Source organism: Miscanthus floridulus, chromosome 19 (genome assembly GCF_019320115.1).
Source record: "Miscanthus floridulus cultivar M001 chromosome 19, ASM1932011v1, whole genome shotgun sequence".
NCBI lineage: Eukaryota > Viridiplantae > Streptophyta > Magnoliopsida > Poales > Poaceae > Miscanthus > Miscanthus floridulus.
The window spans coordinates 4313181-4329623 of record NC_089598.1 but is presented as its reverse complement, the minus strand read 5'-3'; the positions used below and the strand labels follow the sequence as shown (position 1 = coordinate 4329623).

The following is a 16443-nucleotide window of genomic DNA, read 5'->3' as shown; positions in this document are numbered from 1 at the left end:
AAAGTTGAAAGTGCTGTTGCAAGGAAGAAGTGGTAAAATGAAGATTGGTCGCATCCTACGCATTTCCTTCTAGTAGGCTGTGTACTTTTTCCAGCTCCGAGTAATGATTTTCTGGTTTAGAGCTTTCACCGAGTAGCAGTATGTTCTTGTGCTATTTTTCAATTGCTACAGTTCATTGCTTCCAGGTTATGTTTTCTGCAATTAGCAGTAGGCTCTGTACTAAACAGTTAGAAGGTTGAGGCTTGCTATTCGGGATTGGATATTTACTACAGTAGCAGACTACATGTCAACGCTAGATGGTTCTCTGAGGCAAACAGGTAGGGGAACAGAAAAATAAATTGAAAAGTGAGAAGGTTTGCTTCACATTAGACGTGAGCACACAGAATTTAAATGACTCTGCAGCCGTTCTTCCCACTTAAAATAACCTTCTTGGCATTCGTCTTTTACAACAGCAGAACAGAACGAAACACACATTATATTAGCACACTGGTTCATAAACACCTAACAATCCAATGAAGATTCAAGTTCAGAAATTTCAGATGCTTGGCCTTGGCCGACCACCGGACAAACCCTTTTATGTCATGCCAACAAATATATTAAAAGGTAAAATGATTGAAAATGCAGTGATTAGCTGGTAATTCTTTTACATTAGGGAGCTAGTGAGCTACTCATGTTGCTAAAGTACTGTGAAACTCAGAAACTCTGTAGCTTCTCATGTTGCAACCCTGAAACTAATTTTTTGAAACTACTAAAATTAATGCAAATTTGTACCCAGTTTCCGGTTTGTAAAAGGATATTATGTTTTCGTTACTAAGCATAGAAATTTTCATCGAAACTATCCAGAAAAGAAACAAGATATAGTGATGCCAACAGAGAAATCATCTCTAACACCAAACCTGAACAATTTTCAGACAAGATTTTCAGATTAAAAAAAAGATTATACAGTTTTTCAAATGTTTGCTTTCAAACCGGACACATTCTTTGATGTAGAGGACAAGAAAGCGGACAAAAACCATGCATGGCAGCCAGGAAACAGGACTGGCCAATAATATTGCAGCCAGGAAACACTTAACGCTAAAAGAAATACTTAGGAAGGGAGAGGCACAGATGGCAGAGGTGCATGGTGAAGTGCGAAAGAAACCTTATCTCAAAATACATGACATACATGCATGCCCAGAATTCCATACAAGGCCAAAGAAATACAGTAAACAGATTGCATCGATAAATCCAGGATACCAAATATACAAACTAAAAAAGGGTAACCCTCGGAAATCAGCATACACTAAAATATCAGTACAGTTTTTCTATAGGAAAATCTACTTGGCAAACTGATATATTGCACAAGGCAAATAAAATAATAATTGGACCAATGCCCAGAACCCAACAATCAGGGTACATATAAGAAAAAAAGATATGCCCATAATATATTCTGAATTTATGCAATCTAAAAAAAATTCTTTCTTTGTAGCTTTATCATTTGTTGGCAATCCAATTAATAAAACAACAAAAGGAGTTGCTAAAAATAGTCCTGTCTCGATAAATATGAGGACCCAATAATTTATGGGAATGGGGAAACAGAATTAGAGGAATAGACATGCCATGCTTTCAGGAATAGAATGTCATGCTTTCCATTAGAAGAACCAATAATAAGATTAAAAAGTCGTTTCTCTCTCTACATGTCTGTTTTAGCTTGGTTGGGATGCTGTTGAGCACATCCTCATGCTGCAGTAGCTATGCGATTCTAAGTCTGACACATACTCACTACAGGAATCAGTGGCTTTGCCGAGTGCCAGGGGCACTCGGCAAAGCCCAATTTATACTCGGCAAAGAACACTCGGCAAATAACCCGTCGGCAAAGGCGTCTTTGCCGAGTGCCGACACTCGGCAAAGTTGAAACCGAAAAAAAACCTGAAAAAATGGGAATTTTTACCCAATTTTTTTTTTGTCGATGGAGGCCCCCACCGGCCAGCGCCCACCCATCTCCGACATTTTTCGCGTGAATTTCATGGCTACGCGGCCGACGCGATTCGAACCCGAGACCTCCCGCTGTGCACGGACCTCCTCTACCACTACACCACACTATCACTTGTGTCTGGATTCCGTTTTAGTTCCTAATATATTATACTAAACCGAGTGTAAATTGCATGTTTGAGGCCCTAAACGAATTCAAATAAAAAAGTTGTAAACTACAAAGTTTCATAACTTTTCGAGATCTACACTTTTAGTTTAGAAAGTTTTTCCATCCGAGGTCGTTTACAAAATTTGAATTTTAAAATTTTGAAATTCAAACGCAGTTTTGCATGACAAGATGTTTTCAAATCAAAAAGTTGTCAACTACAATGTTTCATAACTTTTCGAGATCTACAAAGTTTATTTTGGTTGTTTTTCATCCGAGGTCGTTTGAAAAGTTCGAATTTTAAAATTTTGAAATTCAAATGCAGTTTTGCATGACAAGATGTTTTCAAATCAAAAAGTTGCCAACTACAATGTTTCATAACTTTTCGATATCTACAGAGTTTATTTTGGTTGTTTGGTCATCTGTTCATCCGACATGGTCGTTCTAACATTGTTCACAAATCTTATATATCTCTCTTGTAGTTTCGTAAACTACAAGAGAGATATGTTAGATTTGTGAACAAATTTACTTTCACTTTGTCATATGAAGAAAAGACCAAAACAAACATTGTACATCTTGATGAGTTATACAACTTTGTAGTTGAAAACTTTTTCATTTGAATTAATTTACTGTTTCAAAATATGCTTTGAAATTTTCTTTGCCGAGTGTAAAAAAAAACACTCGGCAAAGAGCCTCTTTGCCGAGTGTTAAAAAAAACACTCGGCAAAGAAGTTTTTTTTGTCAAGTGTAAATTACATGTTTGAGGCCCTAAACGAATTCAAATAAAAAAGTTGTAAACTACAAAGTTTCATAACTTTTCGAGATCTACACTTTTAGTTTAGGAAGTTTTTCCATCCGAGGTCGTTTACAAAATTTGAATTTTAAAATTTTGAAATTCAAACGCAGTTTTGCATGACAAGATGATTTGAAATCAAAAAGTTGTCAATTACAAAGTTTCATAACTTTTCGAGATCTACAAAGTTTATTTTGGTTGTTTGGTCATCTGTTCATCCGACATGGTCGTTCTAACATTGTTCACAAATCTTATATATCTCTCTTGTAGTTTCATAAACTACAAGAGAGATATGTTAGATTTGTGAACAAATTTACTTTCACTTTGTCATATGAAGAAAAGACCAAAACAAACATTGTACATCTTGATGAGTTATACAACTTTGTAGTTGAAAACTTTTTCATTTGAATTAATTTACTGCTTCAAAATATGCTTTGAAATTTTCTTTGCCGAGTGTCAAAAAAAATAACACTCGGCAAAGAAGCTCTTTGCCGAGTGTCAAAAAAAACACTCGGCAAAGAGCCTCTTTGCCGAGTGTTAAAAAAAACACTCGGCAAAGAACCTCTTTGCCGAGTGTAAAAAAAAACACTCGGCAAAGGCGGCTTTGCCGAGTGCCCGAAAAAGAACACTCGGCAAACCACCTGGCACTCGGCAAAGAGCCGATCTCCGGTAGTGACTGTTCGATGGCTACAATGTGCATGGTTCGTTTTTTCACTCCCATGGTTCGATTTCATGATACACTAGAGGTGCTCTAAAAAAAGAAAAAAACCATGTTAGTAAAATTAGCGATGATTATATAAGCAAATTCAATGGTAATGGGCAACAATACATACATGATTTAGATCGGGTCATTGTTGTCATCTCATGGCCCTCAGCTCTTTCCCCTTCCCCTTTCCTCCTCGCCTCCCAGTAGCATTCGTACTATATGACAGGAGTAAAAACATGTTTGTAAATTAGCATTGATTAAATGGCCTAAGTAAATGGTAACAGGCAGTAATGCATGTATGATTCACATGTGGTCATTGCTGCTGTCTATTGATCCTTCTTGTGGCAATGAGAGCAGCGGCGGAGTTAGAGCAAATCCGAGGATGGTGCATTTGTCTTTGTTGGTGCAATGATTTGCAATGTAGGTGCATATATGGTGAAAATTTATGTTTTATTGCTATTTTTCTATATTTTTTTGTGGGTGCGGCCGTGGCCACTAAGTTGAATATAGCTCCGCCTCTGAACGAGAGCCTCTCCTCCAATGATTAGCAATGAAACCTCGATAGCATGAGCACCTATTGCCCATGAGAGTGGGTCCCACAATTATTCTGCCACATGCAGGAGGAGAAGACGAGGCCCTATGGAGCTGTGAGGTATGCTAGGCAGTCAACTACCAAAAAAATAGTTGAAGCAACTCGCGCATGGATCTTAATGCGAAATAGACGCAACAGATAAGAGCAAGCCCAATAAACTTGTCTAATAGCTAACTATTCTTATAGACAATTCATACAATAAGCAAGGCTCTTCACAAATTATGAAAATAACTCATTTGTATACTCTCTCTTTCCCTCGATTGTCGTCCGCAGGCCTGCCTCATGCATCGACCATCCCATTCTTTCTCCTCCGCCTATAAGACTTTGCCAAGTTGTCTTGACTATTAGCCAAGCTGAGATGACTTATTATACTATCTCTAAAGGATGCTGTGACACCCGCTATGGATATGATTTTTTGGATACGTGTATATGTCGCTCTCCGTATTCTTCTTCACATGCATCAACAAATGGAAAGACAGGGAACCGCATATATCTTTGGTGTTCTATATATGGAACTAGGTTGTGCATGCATGCATTATTTGCCAAATCTGCATGGTTGGTTCCTGTAACCCCTCCAAACCATTGCTAACATCTTCGTCTAAATTTAACCACTCTACATATCCTCTTATAAATGCAGACCATCTCCCCCATTGCCAAGCTACCTCCACACATTCAAACACCTCCTCGATCGCCTCCTCCACCGGCCAATAACCCAGCCGCCGCAACCGCCACAGCAACCATGGGTGCCTGCGCAACCAAGCCCAAGACGCTTGAGGGGCAGGCCCCAGCTGAGGCCAACATCTCCACACCCAAGGTTGCACTCGAGACCACTACCGTCCCCACTGAGGTGATGTGATGACAACACATTCGATCATGCATGAACTAGTTATATATACATTTTTGTTTTCTCTTGATGTGGATTAAATCTTAATAATGTGTGTGCCATCCATGCACAGGTTGCGGCTGAACAGGTAGTTGAGAAGGTGGTGGAGGAGGACAAGGAGGAGGAGCCGGTAACGGTGGCGGAACAAAAGCCGCCAGCCACCGCCGAGCCCGAGCAGCAGGCTGATGAGGTGAGCACTCTGGAGGAGGCGGTCGTCGTCGAGCCCGAGAACAAGGAGGAGGAGGAAGAAGAAGCCATGGTGAAGACCGTCGTCGAGGAGGAGAAGCCATCAGCCCCTGCAGAGGAAAAGATCTCCACCGGTGAGGTGACGGCTGAGCCCACGATGGAGGTGAAGAAGGACGCTGAGGAGGAGGAGAAGGAGGAGAAGGAGAACGAGAAGAAGCCAACACAAAGCTGATCAACTGTCCATGCATGCATGTTAATTGGCTGATGCCTGATTATTAGTGGTGTGAGCAAGGGACCACTTGAATTCTCTAGAGTTGGCATACATGTATAGGTCGGGAGAGAAACTCAGCCACCATGTAACAAACCTTTGATGTCTCCCATTTTTCCTCCACGGGGTTCTGATAAAACAATATTCTTGGGCTTATTGAACGCCGTCTCCTTACTAATCTTTTGCCATGGATTATTATTCATCAACCCAGCATTCCTATTATGCTAATGATATCTACCCTACTTCTCAATGCGATGTCTTTGAATGCACATTAGAATGAACAATTCATAGCTAGTTTGGTTCTACTCAAGGTTAGATTATAAGTCAAATCGGAGATCTTTATATAAATTAGAATCACTAATCTTAGACATAATAATAGTAATATAAACATAGATTTTGTCAACTAGCATAGTAGAATTAAACTCTCTAACTTTGTTCATGTCGAGAAGTAACCTCTGATAGCAGAATCGAGATTTTAACAACCATGACATGATTCCACCTAATGCAGGCATACATCATCCCTAGGCTTGGTGCTTGTAAATAGAGTAAGAAAGCGGAACAAAACCTGTTTGCATATTTCACCCGCCCATTATTTCTGTAATTCCAAAAAAATAGGACGGGGGCCAAGATGAGGGTGGCCAGGACCGGGACAAATAAACAGGAGATGAGTCCTCTTTGCAGTAGTGCAAGGGGACTGCAGTGGCTGGCAATGGGCCATGGTCCCTCTGCAGTACTGCAGAGGATTTACTTTAAAAAATGGAAGAGGGTCCATCCCACTTAGGATTTGCTTTCAAAAACGGAAGAGGATCCATCCCACCTATCTTTAGGGAGCCCATATTTAGCCGAAAAAGTCCCATGTTTGATATTAAAAAAAACAAATTTAGGACAAGCCCAACACGCATAACCATAAGCCCAACAGCTAGCAGCCTTCCATGGCAGCCCAGCTACACGAAATCCTATCCTTTTCCCATCCGTGCGCAGCCAGCGGCGTACTTACTGCCATGTGCAAGCCCAAGCAAATACGATAATGATACATACTAGACGTTTGGACGGACGGACGCATCTGTCCGCTCATTTCTGCACCCGCTCGTTCCTCCCGCGCCCCTTCCCCCACCGCGGCATCTCCGCACCCACCACAGCCATGCCGCAACGCTCCTCTGCCGAGCCGCGCCCCCGTCCCACCCCCATGCATGTTGCACGAGCCGTGCGCCCCGCTGCATCCCTCTCCCTCCTTCTGCTCCTGTGCGGCAGCGGCCTCGGCGCGAGCACGAGCTCTGATCCACGTGGCCACCCCCGGCGACCCCCTTCCTCTTCTTCGGCTGGCCACCCCCAGCCTCAACTCCGGTGCGAGGACGGGCACGACCCCGGTAACAGCCCTGCTCTGTCATCGGGAGCCCCCAATGCCTGTAGATTCGGCCGCCATGGCACTCCCTACGCCAGGCTCTCTCTCCGCTCTATGGTGCAATTGTATGTTTCAATTGTTTCAGACGTTTCAGAGGTATGTTGCAGTTGAATCTAATAGATATTGCAAAAGTAGATCAGGGATGTTGCACATATTGCATATGTTGCAATTATTTTCAGAGGCATGTTGCAATAGTATGTTTCGAGTGTTTTAGATGTTTTAGATGTATGTTTTATCTTTGTTTTCACGCATGTTGCAATTGTGTTTATTTGTGTGGCAGAACCGCCTAATCTAATGCCTCCCAGGAGTGCTTGTCTTCCATTAGACACTAAACACCTAAAGGAGAACACTAAATTACTCGGTTCTGTCGGGCACACCCCAGGAGAGAACCCGAAAATCCACATTTTTACCGTCAGGATTATAAATGAGAGAATAAAGCTTACAACATTTAACCATTTCTTACATCACTTTTAATACAATATTAGAGTATAATATTTATTATTATAACCGTAGAATGAAATCATATTATCAGAGTTATGAATAATTTAATTGAACAATGGAATTTAAACATGTGAATAGAGGTACAGTGGAAATAAACATCTATTAATGACATAATGAAGTATTGATATATACACTACGACAATAGATTATGAAACTTTTATTTATAAAAGCATTTGGTGAGAGTTATAAATAGCAACTACGATCGTAGTGTAAAGGAAATCCTCTCTGAGCCCACTAAAAGAAATCCACACACAAAGGTCAGCTTTGGCATCCACCTGTCGCCTGCAACAGGGGAAATAAAACCCTGAGTACTCAATTGTACTCAGCAAGACTTACCCGACAGAAGGAAAGAAAAGACTCCAAGGATATGCAAGGCTATCTGGCTTATGGGTTCATTGTATTTGCAGGAAGCATTACTAAGTGTGCGTCCTTATGTTCGATTTTTACTAATAGCCGCATTGGTTCATTAACTAACCATTCTATGCAAGCACCTGTGCTACTTTCAAACAGGTGGTAAGCAATCAGATTTCCTTCGTCCATCTTCCATCTTTCATCTTTCAGTTCTTACTACGATGCTAAACCGTAGACAACCCGTACCGGATCGCCCGGCGATTCGCGAATCAATGCCCCCAGCTGGGTACCCCGAAAACACACGCCCCGCTTGTACCCCGGGCACAAGCAGGACCAACCCATTACTCTCCTATCCCAGGTGTCCAGGTCCCCGTCCAAACTGGGACTCCAAGCCCCCGCCCCTGAGTCTCGGACTCAGCGCGGTGCAAGGACCCCCTCCACCAAAATAAAACCCTAACAGTCGGTCCGGAAAGAGCCGGATCCGTGACAAGAGAGCAACAAGTCTTCCAAGCACCCATACACAAGTATATGCTCAGGATAAAAAGTCTGTGACCTGCCTAGAGTCATATGCAACGATCGGTCTTTAACCGACCAGACAGGGAAAAACGGTGTAACCAAGCTATGACCCGCCTCCACGGTGACACAACTTCTTACACCCACCAATACCCAAACCATATCCCTACCCGGTCACCATTTTTCTTTCCACCATTTTATATATTCCAAGTGATAATCATATAGTAACATATTTCCTATATCTCGCGAGTGACAGGCAATCACTCGACTTCTACCGGAGTCCTGTAGCACAGCAATCTACACGATCCTATCATACTAGTAAGACTCAACGTATAAAGATATATATGCAAGTGGTTTCATTCAACTCCTTGCAACTTAATGTACAATATAATTTAAACTGCAGAAAAGTAGGAGTTATGCACCGGGGCTTGCCTAGGTAAAATATAATCAGAAGTTAGCTTTCCATCATAGCGACATGATCTCCAAAAGCACCATTTCTCCAGCAACTCCCGATGACTCTGTGATCCATCGATGTCCCTATCATGATATGCAATGTAATGAATTGCAAGGGTATGATCAACTGACTGCAATCGTGACTCGTATAACTACGCTCTATGTCTCTCAAGTGAACGAGCTAGTTCTAACGACGACCGTACTTAGGCTACATACATGTTGTCGAATAAGACGTTATTGAGCTACAAAAATTACAGTGAGTAGATAATAATATTAGTAGTTTACTGTCAAATTTTTAGAGTCAACACTATTACCGATTTATCCGGAAAATTCCTACAAGTTCATCTTTTAACAATATTAAGCGTTTTAAAATAATTATATAGCTTCCAGGAATAATATCACACTATGTGAACCAACTATACTAACAGGTAGATCATGATTTTAGGAGACTAACAAAACTGGTTTCACAATTTTTGGATTTTTATTTGATTTATTACGGATTTACAAACTTCAGCCATATTAGGTAAAATAGCAAGCTCAGTAGAAAAAGGAAAACCACCCACAGCCGCACAAGGCCCAACGAGGTGCGGCCAACCGACCGGGCAGCCCAGCTGGGCGGAGCGCGCTGGCGGCCCAGCAGCGGGGAGCGGGGCAGTGGCCCAGGTGGGCGCACACAGAGCGGCCCGACAACGACGCTAACCACGCTGGTCGCCTAGGCCCACAGCACATGGCCCAAGCGCCAGTCGCAGCCCAGACAGCGGCAGGCCGGCCCAGCAAGCCGGCCCAACGCGGTTAGGGCACGGTGACGATGGCATATAAGCGAAACGACCCCTATGCTTATCTCGATTCGACCCTAGGTCCATAATACTGTTCAAATGGGTCATGTATTTCGCAAAAACACCCCCGTATAAACTATTTCCTTGGATTCTTACCCCTGCCTTCATCCGCCAACGTAGAGTAAGCACTAAAGACCAATCACTGGCCATAGAAGCAAGCATCCAGGCGTGCGGCCGACGGTCGTGGCCACGGCGTAGCAAGCACCACAGCACCGGCGGCCAAGGCGTGCTCACGCGCGGCTGAGGTGCATGCGCACGAGCGAGATGGTGACGTTGCGGAGCGGACGCGCGGGGCAGTAGCGGGGTGCTGTGGCCGGACGGTGATGGGCGTAGCCATGGCGACCGTGGAGCAGCGTGGTCGGCGCGGACAGGATGACGCGCTGCGGCTGCAGAGCTAGGATGGCGGTGGGATGCTATGGCTGGACGGCCCTACGGTGGAGGCGAAGGGCAGCGCGGCGGAACAGCGGGGTTGGCACGGGATCGAGGGCGTGAGCGGACGGCGGCGCAGGGAGGACTGGTTCCAGCGCGGTGGTGGCTTCACGCGCACAAGCAAGGGAAACCGGCGACGGCGGCCACAGCAGGCTGCGCGGGTTGCTCGGATGGGCGAGCTGGGGAAGGGCGCTGTGGCATGGACGCCGAGGAACCGTGGAGCTTCGGCCTTGAGCAAGGGGAAGAGCGGGAAGGAAAAGCGGGGGCGTCTCGGGGGAAACTGCTGGCCAAGAGACGCGGCCGCTGTGGTGGTGGGGGGCGGCGCAGCCAGAGGAGGGAGCGCGGCATGGTGAGCTGCGGTGGCGAGGAGCAGCAGGGCGTAGGGCAGCGAGAAAGGGAAGGAACAGAGAGCCACGTGCGGCCAAGGAACTCACGCACGCGCGCGCACATGACGGCCACGGCCGGAGCAGCAGGCCCCAACGCGGACCCGAGGAGCGTGGGCACGCTCACTCGCGGGGACGGCCAGCGTCGGCGGGACGAGGCGAGACCGGCGAAAGTGGCTCGGGCGCGCACGGGCAGAGCACCGGCACGGCCGCGGGAAAAGCGTGCACGCGCGCATGGAAGGAGCAGCGGACGACCGCGTGCGCTCGCGCAGGGGAAAGCCGGCACCTGCGGGCGGTGGCGCGGGACAGCGGCGACCACGGCGAGCAGAGCAAGGGAAGGAGAGGGCACTGTGGCTCGGCGTGTCGATGAGCAGCAAGCAGAAAAGGGGAGAAGGCAGCGCTTGCGCTGTGGCCGAGCGACGATGGCCGAAAATCAGTAGAAAAAGGAAGGGAGCGAGAGAGGGAAACATTGCGAGCAGGAGACAGACGGAGACATGCACGAGAAAAATCAGGACACAGACATAAACAGGAACTGTGGGGCTCGCTCCTGATTTGCTTCACGTTTCACAGAGGAGAGCGAAGCCAAGCCAGCGGTGCCTACAGCTTCAGCTGGGCGGTGCTCCAGATTAAATGCACTGGGTGGTGAACACGAGGAACAGAGGCAGTCAGACAAGACAGAGACGCAGCGGAGAAAAGAAAGGTAAGCAGCAGGTCAACTAGCACAGTTACATGTTCTTTGATTAAGAGTTACTATATATATATATATACACACACGTATATATATATAACGGTTTACTGCTTTACACAAATTGTAACGTCTAGGCATAGTAAAATTTCCGCAAACTCGCATTTAAATTGATTCAAAAGCTATATATATATATATATATATATATATATATATATATATATATATATATATATATATATATATATGTATGTATGTATATCGTTCTATTTATGAATGGGTTTTATTTTATTTATAAACGTTGCTTTTCATGCTTAATCTAATAGAACGAACCGTTTGCTATCGATTGGCTCGAATTGTCGTTCGACATTCCTAATTATTTCTACGCCCGGCGTGATTCAACTTGAGCGTTTACTTGAGTCCGCGAACTAAGTCACACTGGATTCGCGTATCGCGTCGAATACGTTTTAAATAAAAATCCGAAAAACTCATTTCGAAAACTTTACTGAGGCCTAAATCGCGGCGCTAAAAAGGATCGTAACACCGGGGTGTTACAATTTGGATGTTGCATGTGTTTTACACATATATTGCATGTGTTTTATTCAAATGTTCCTTGTAGGTTGCAATGGTTTTCAAGTGCGTTTTAGGGTGTGTTTTTCAAGTGTTTCATAAGCATGTTTCAAGTATTTCAACTACCTTTAGACGTACGTTGCAACTATTATATTTGGATGTTTCAAAAGTAGACCGAGTGTTGCATCTCTCCTCGTCGCACCATCTGTTGCATCGTAGAGCCAGCAGAGCATCCATATGAATGAGGGATGGGTGATGGGCATGGGACGAGGGAGCTACGTGCGTCAAGCGCAAGCGATCGAGCTCCGTACGAACAGACGCTGCGTCCGAAGCGGGATGGGCGCTGAGCAGAGGGGCTACGTACGTCGCGGTTTTGGAGCAGGGGCGTAGGCGCTTGGTGACGTGGGCGCGGCGGGCGAGTGCTCTCATGTTTTGTTTGTGCAGCCTATGTGAGGGACGTGGATGTTGCGTCGAACGAGAGCCACGTCTGGATACAGGCATAGGATCGGACGTCCAGACGCTAGTCTTGGCGAAGCAAATAAGGGTGCACCCATTTGGGCCATGCATAACTTTGGGCCATACCATACTGCCTAGCAGCAGCCGCCCGCTACAACTACAGGGCCATAAGGGCCTTTTTTTTGCTGAAGAAAATACCCTTTTCCTGTTTCTCAAAAAAAAAAGGGGGCCCTTTTCCTTGGTTCACCTGTGTCTCTTCTCCGTCCATCCGTCCAGCTCCATCTAGGAGGGCCGCCGCACCTCCACGCACGCGCCGCAGCAACTAGCGAGTCCCAAGGGACGGGAGAGAGAGGAACCCGAGGAGGACGAAGATGATCTACCGCAACTGGTCGCTGCTCTCGTCGACGGTCGTCATCTGGGGCGGCGTCGCCACCGCGGGCCTCGCCGGGATCTTCCTTTTCGGCGGCAAGGTACTACCCTTGATCCCCTCCCTGGAGCGCGTACTTGCCCGATTCCGTATCCGCGTCTGTGCCGTCCGTGCACGGTGTTTATTTGTTTCGGCTGCTCCGTCAGTAGATTAGTGGTATGAAGCGTGGATCTGGTTGATGCATCCGTGGGGGATTGGCCTGCCGCCCGCGATCATTACGAACCCTAGATTTGGGCATATTTCTATGGTTAGCTTAGGTCTATCAAGGACTAGCAAGCCTTGATTTCAGCCAGATGCTATGTAATTTTGGGTTGCCACAGCCATGCGGGTCAGGTCAAAACTGTAGTGGATTTTTTGTTACTGGGTAGCCAATAGGGGATTTGACAGCCTAATAAGACACCGGATAATTTTAAGGATTTCAGTGTGCAGGATTAGATTATGGTGTGGCTCGTACAGTTGATGCTGATGATTGGGTTGCACTCTGATTTTTGTTTTGTGATTTGGTGGTAGGTTGGGCGATGCTCTATGCAATGAAGCATTTGAAAAATAAGTACCAAGAGTGACTATGCATATATTACAAATTGCTATTCACCTATATTGATCATTTTAAACTCAGGTGTTTCTTTCACTGTATGCCTGCAGCCATGCACTTGTTTGATTAGTTAATGGATTTCAGTACCTCTAATTTCATTTTCTGGAAGTAAATAGCTGCAGAGTAGAAAAAATCCTCATGTGCTTACTAGTTAAATGCCTGCGCATTGCTACATGCTACGGGCTCATTGCTATGAACAACGTCATCTTTGATATCCATAGATGCACCTGCATTGATCATTTATATATATATTTTTTTAAAAAGTAAAAATACACATGGACCATTGGATAATTACAACACTGAGCCCAATAGCAGCACGATGCAATTTCCTGTGTGAATAGAAATATTTTTTAGATTCATGACAACATTACTGGTAATACAAAAATTATTAGGCACCAACAGTTTGTATATAAGCATCCAGTACCTTAATTATCGTTTCAGGACCTTCTTATACGCAATTTTCCTAGTCTATATCCCACTCTGCTCTGAGTGTTTTTTTTGTCTTGTCTCGTTTTGAGCGCTTTTGTTTCTTCTTATCAAGAGCAACTGGTTACGACAGAAGGCATTTAATTTGCCGCCAATGAACAATCATGTCTTATATAAGACAGAAGGCGCTTAATTTCGTGCCGATGAACAATTTGTTTGTAGTTCCAAAGACATTAGCTGATGCAATTTTATTTGTTACCGCTTCCCAGTACCATGCTTTTTTTGCTGACTCCACAGCTGACAACTTATTTAGTTCTCTGACACCAAAATGTAGCAGCAAAAACTGGAAAATAAAGAGTTAATTGTAGATATGCATTTCGAACAGAGTGCATATACACTTCAGATAAGGTTAAATTTGCTTGAACAAACTAAATAAACGAGATATGAGTACACTTGTCCTTCTAGAAATCCAAATTAACCCTGCACATGTCTGTGACATTACCATTACATGCTACTGAGCTATTGTCCAGGTACATGAAATTATTTAAAACTCATGTTGGAATCATGACAAATAAACCAGCCATTCCTTTGCGTTGCAAATTATTCTGTAACCTAAGTAGCCATCCCTTTTCCTTGCAAATTACACAAAACTCATGTTGGCTAACTTATCAGATTCTGAAGAAGGTTTTCCTAGAGTCAGGAAAAGTAGGTTCTTCTGAATCAATTTTACTCACGGAAAGTCATCCCACAAGCTAAAACAATTGATTAAATGAACCCGAGTATAGTACAATACATCATTTCTTTCATTTAACAGATTCCTTTGCTTGCAAACAAAATGGCATGCCAGAATTTACCGATTAATCGATCTTCAGATCATCATCATCATCTCATTGTCTCTCCAAAAGGTTACAGTTATAGGCTGACAGGAGTGATGGCATCCTCTTTGATGGCGGCGAGGATGGCATGGGTGAGATAGCGCAGGATGACGTACAGGACGCCTCTGTACGACAATGGGGAACACAGCAACTTGTGTGGGTATTGATGCGGAGGATGAGGTAGAGAAGAGGATGGCACACGAGCAGATTGGTCGGATGTAGTAAAGAGGAAATCGGAGCGAAGGGCGGCGGCGGGCTGTGGAGCAGAGGCGTGGGGTATGGAACACAGGCGGGTGGCGCTTGGTGCCACGGGTGTCGGCGGTATTTGGAGCGGAGGCATGGGTGTGGAGCACAGGTGGATGTGTAGCGGAGTCGTGGATAAATCAGTTGGGTGGGAGTGGGTCTGGGAGCCTAGCGGAGATGGCATTTAGGCCGGCGAGCGGAACGGGAGAAGCGAGGATAGGAATTTTGCGTAATTTTTAAGTAGTAGAGATAGAGATTTGGCAAACTGGCTGCTCATTACATAATAGTTTTTTAGGCTTCCAAATTTCAATAGTCTCTTCCTGGTTCAGTTTGCCTTAACAGCTGATCACCAATTTGCGAAGAACTACGATGCATTTAGAAATCATGAACTGCATACTAGATTAGGCATACTAAATGGCTAATTCACTACAATCTATTTGTTCCCTGTTATGCTTTTTCTCACAAATATGCTGGAGCAGTGCATCTTATTAAGAAAGAGAAATTAGTTCCCAGTACAAGGCGTTCCTGGTTGGTTTTCTGTTACATTCAGAAGAGAGAAAAATGACCTGAAGCTGCCTATACAGATGCCCTAGACAACAACTCCTCTAGTGCCTTAGCTGCAGCCATGCCCAATAGCCAGGCTTCATGTGAAATTTCTCTCAGAATCAATGCAATGCATGGGGTTCCCTGCTATGCTAGGTACTTATGCATTCTTTGCTGAAAAAACGTATGTCATTGTTATTCAGCGGAATGTGGATTTGAATGTGAGTGCCTGTTCTAACACATATAGCCTTTTTGTCATGATTTATCCTTTTTTTTGGGTTGTAGTGTGGCTTGTACAGTTGATGATTACAATCTGACCATGTTCAGTGATTCTTTTGGTGTTGGGCAATGCTCTACATACTGAAGTGTTTGAAAAATAAGTGGCAATAATGATTATAGATATGTTAATGCATTACAGTTCATCTATATTGGTCAGTTTACACTCTGGTGCCATTCTTTCATTGTACGCTTGCAGCCATGCACTTGTCAGTTTAAATAGTGGACTTTGATTCGTCCAGCTTCATTTTCTGGGAATAAATACCTGCATAGTAGAAATAATCCTTGCATGGATATTATTTTGGCAAAACGGGGTACTAGTAGTATGTAATATTCTTTAGGCTTCCAAATTTCCCTAGTGTCTTTATTTTGAATGGAAAAGGTTTGGTTTGCTTTTCTGTAGTAGCACAACAGCTGATCAACATGTTCTCAATTGCAGTGGTCACCAATTTGTGCAGAACTATGGTTAAGAAATCATGAACTGCATACTAGATTAGGCATCCTTAATCACTATTCTAAATGTTCCCTGTACATTATTTGCTGAAGAAATTTGATGTTATTTGTATTCAGCGGAATGGGGTTGTGATAGTTGATAGGCAGGATAAAACTGACTTAGATTTAAATAACCAATTTTAGAGTTTTCTCCCTACAAATACGAATTGGCAGATCTCTTGATGCGTCATGCATGAGATCATCCAATACTTGGGTAACAGGTTAGGTTGCTCGCTACACACTCCACTTGTTTATTACTTTGATTTTTTTTTTGTTATATTGTTGTTGGTATTCTAAGTCAGTCAGTATGTTAGTATTTAGTACCTTGGACTGTTTCTCATGGCTACCAACTTGTCCAAGCTGAAGTAAGCTACTCTGTAGATGCCTTGTAGAATAGATAATTCTTGATATGCATTGTTCTTCTCAAGGAATCAAGACTTACTTTA

The 16443-nt window shown here is 44.1% G+C and overlaps 1 protein-coding gene across 1 annotated transcript; it reads left to right on the top strand.

Annotated features, from left to right (window-relative positions):
• Positions 1–4844: 4844 nt before the first annotated feature.
• Positions 4845–5717, top strand: LOC136529581 (cytosolic calcium-binding protein 2-like). The gene is made up of 2 exons (XM_066522656.1): positions 4845–5054; positions 5164–5717. Exons 1-2 carry the CDS (start codon positions 4947–4949, stop codon positions 5506–5508), a joined length of 453 nt encoding a protein of 150 aa, XP_066378753.1. The 5' UTR covers positions 4845–4946; the 3' UTR covers positions 5509–5717.
• Positions 5718–16443: the final 10726 nt, after the last annotated feature.

Coding starts and splice junctions, on each gene's coding strand:
- LOC136529581 (XM_066522656.1), top strand. CDS start 4,947: ATGGGTGCCTGCGCAACCAAGCCCAAGACGCTTGAGGGGCAGGCCCCA. Junction 5,055..5,163: donor CCACTACCGTCCCCACTGAG/GTGATGTGATGA, acceptor ATCCATGCACAG/GTTGCGGCTGAACAGGTAGT.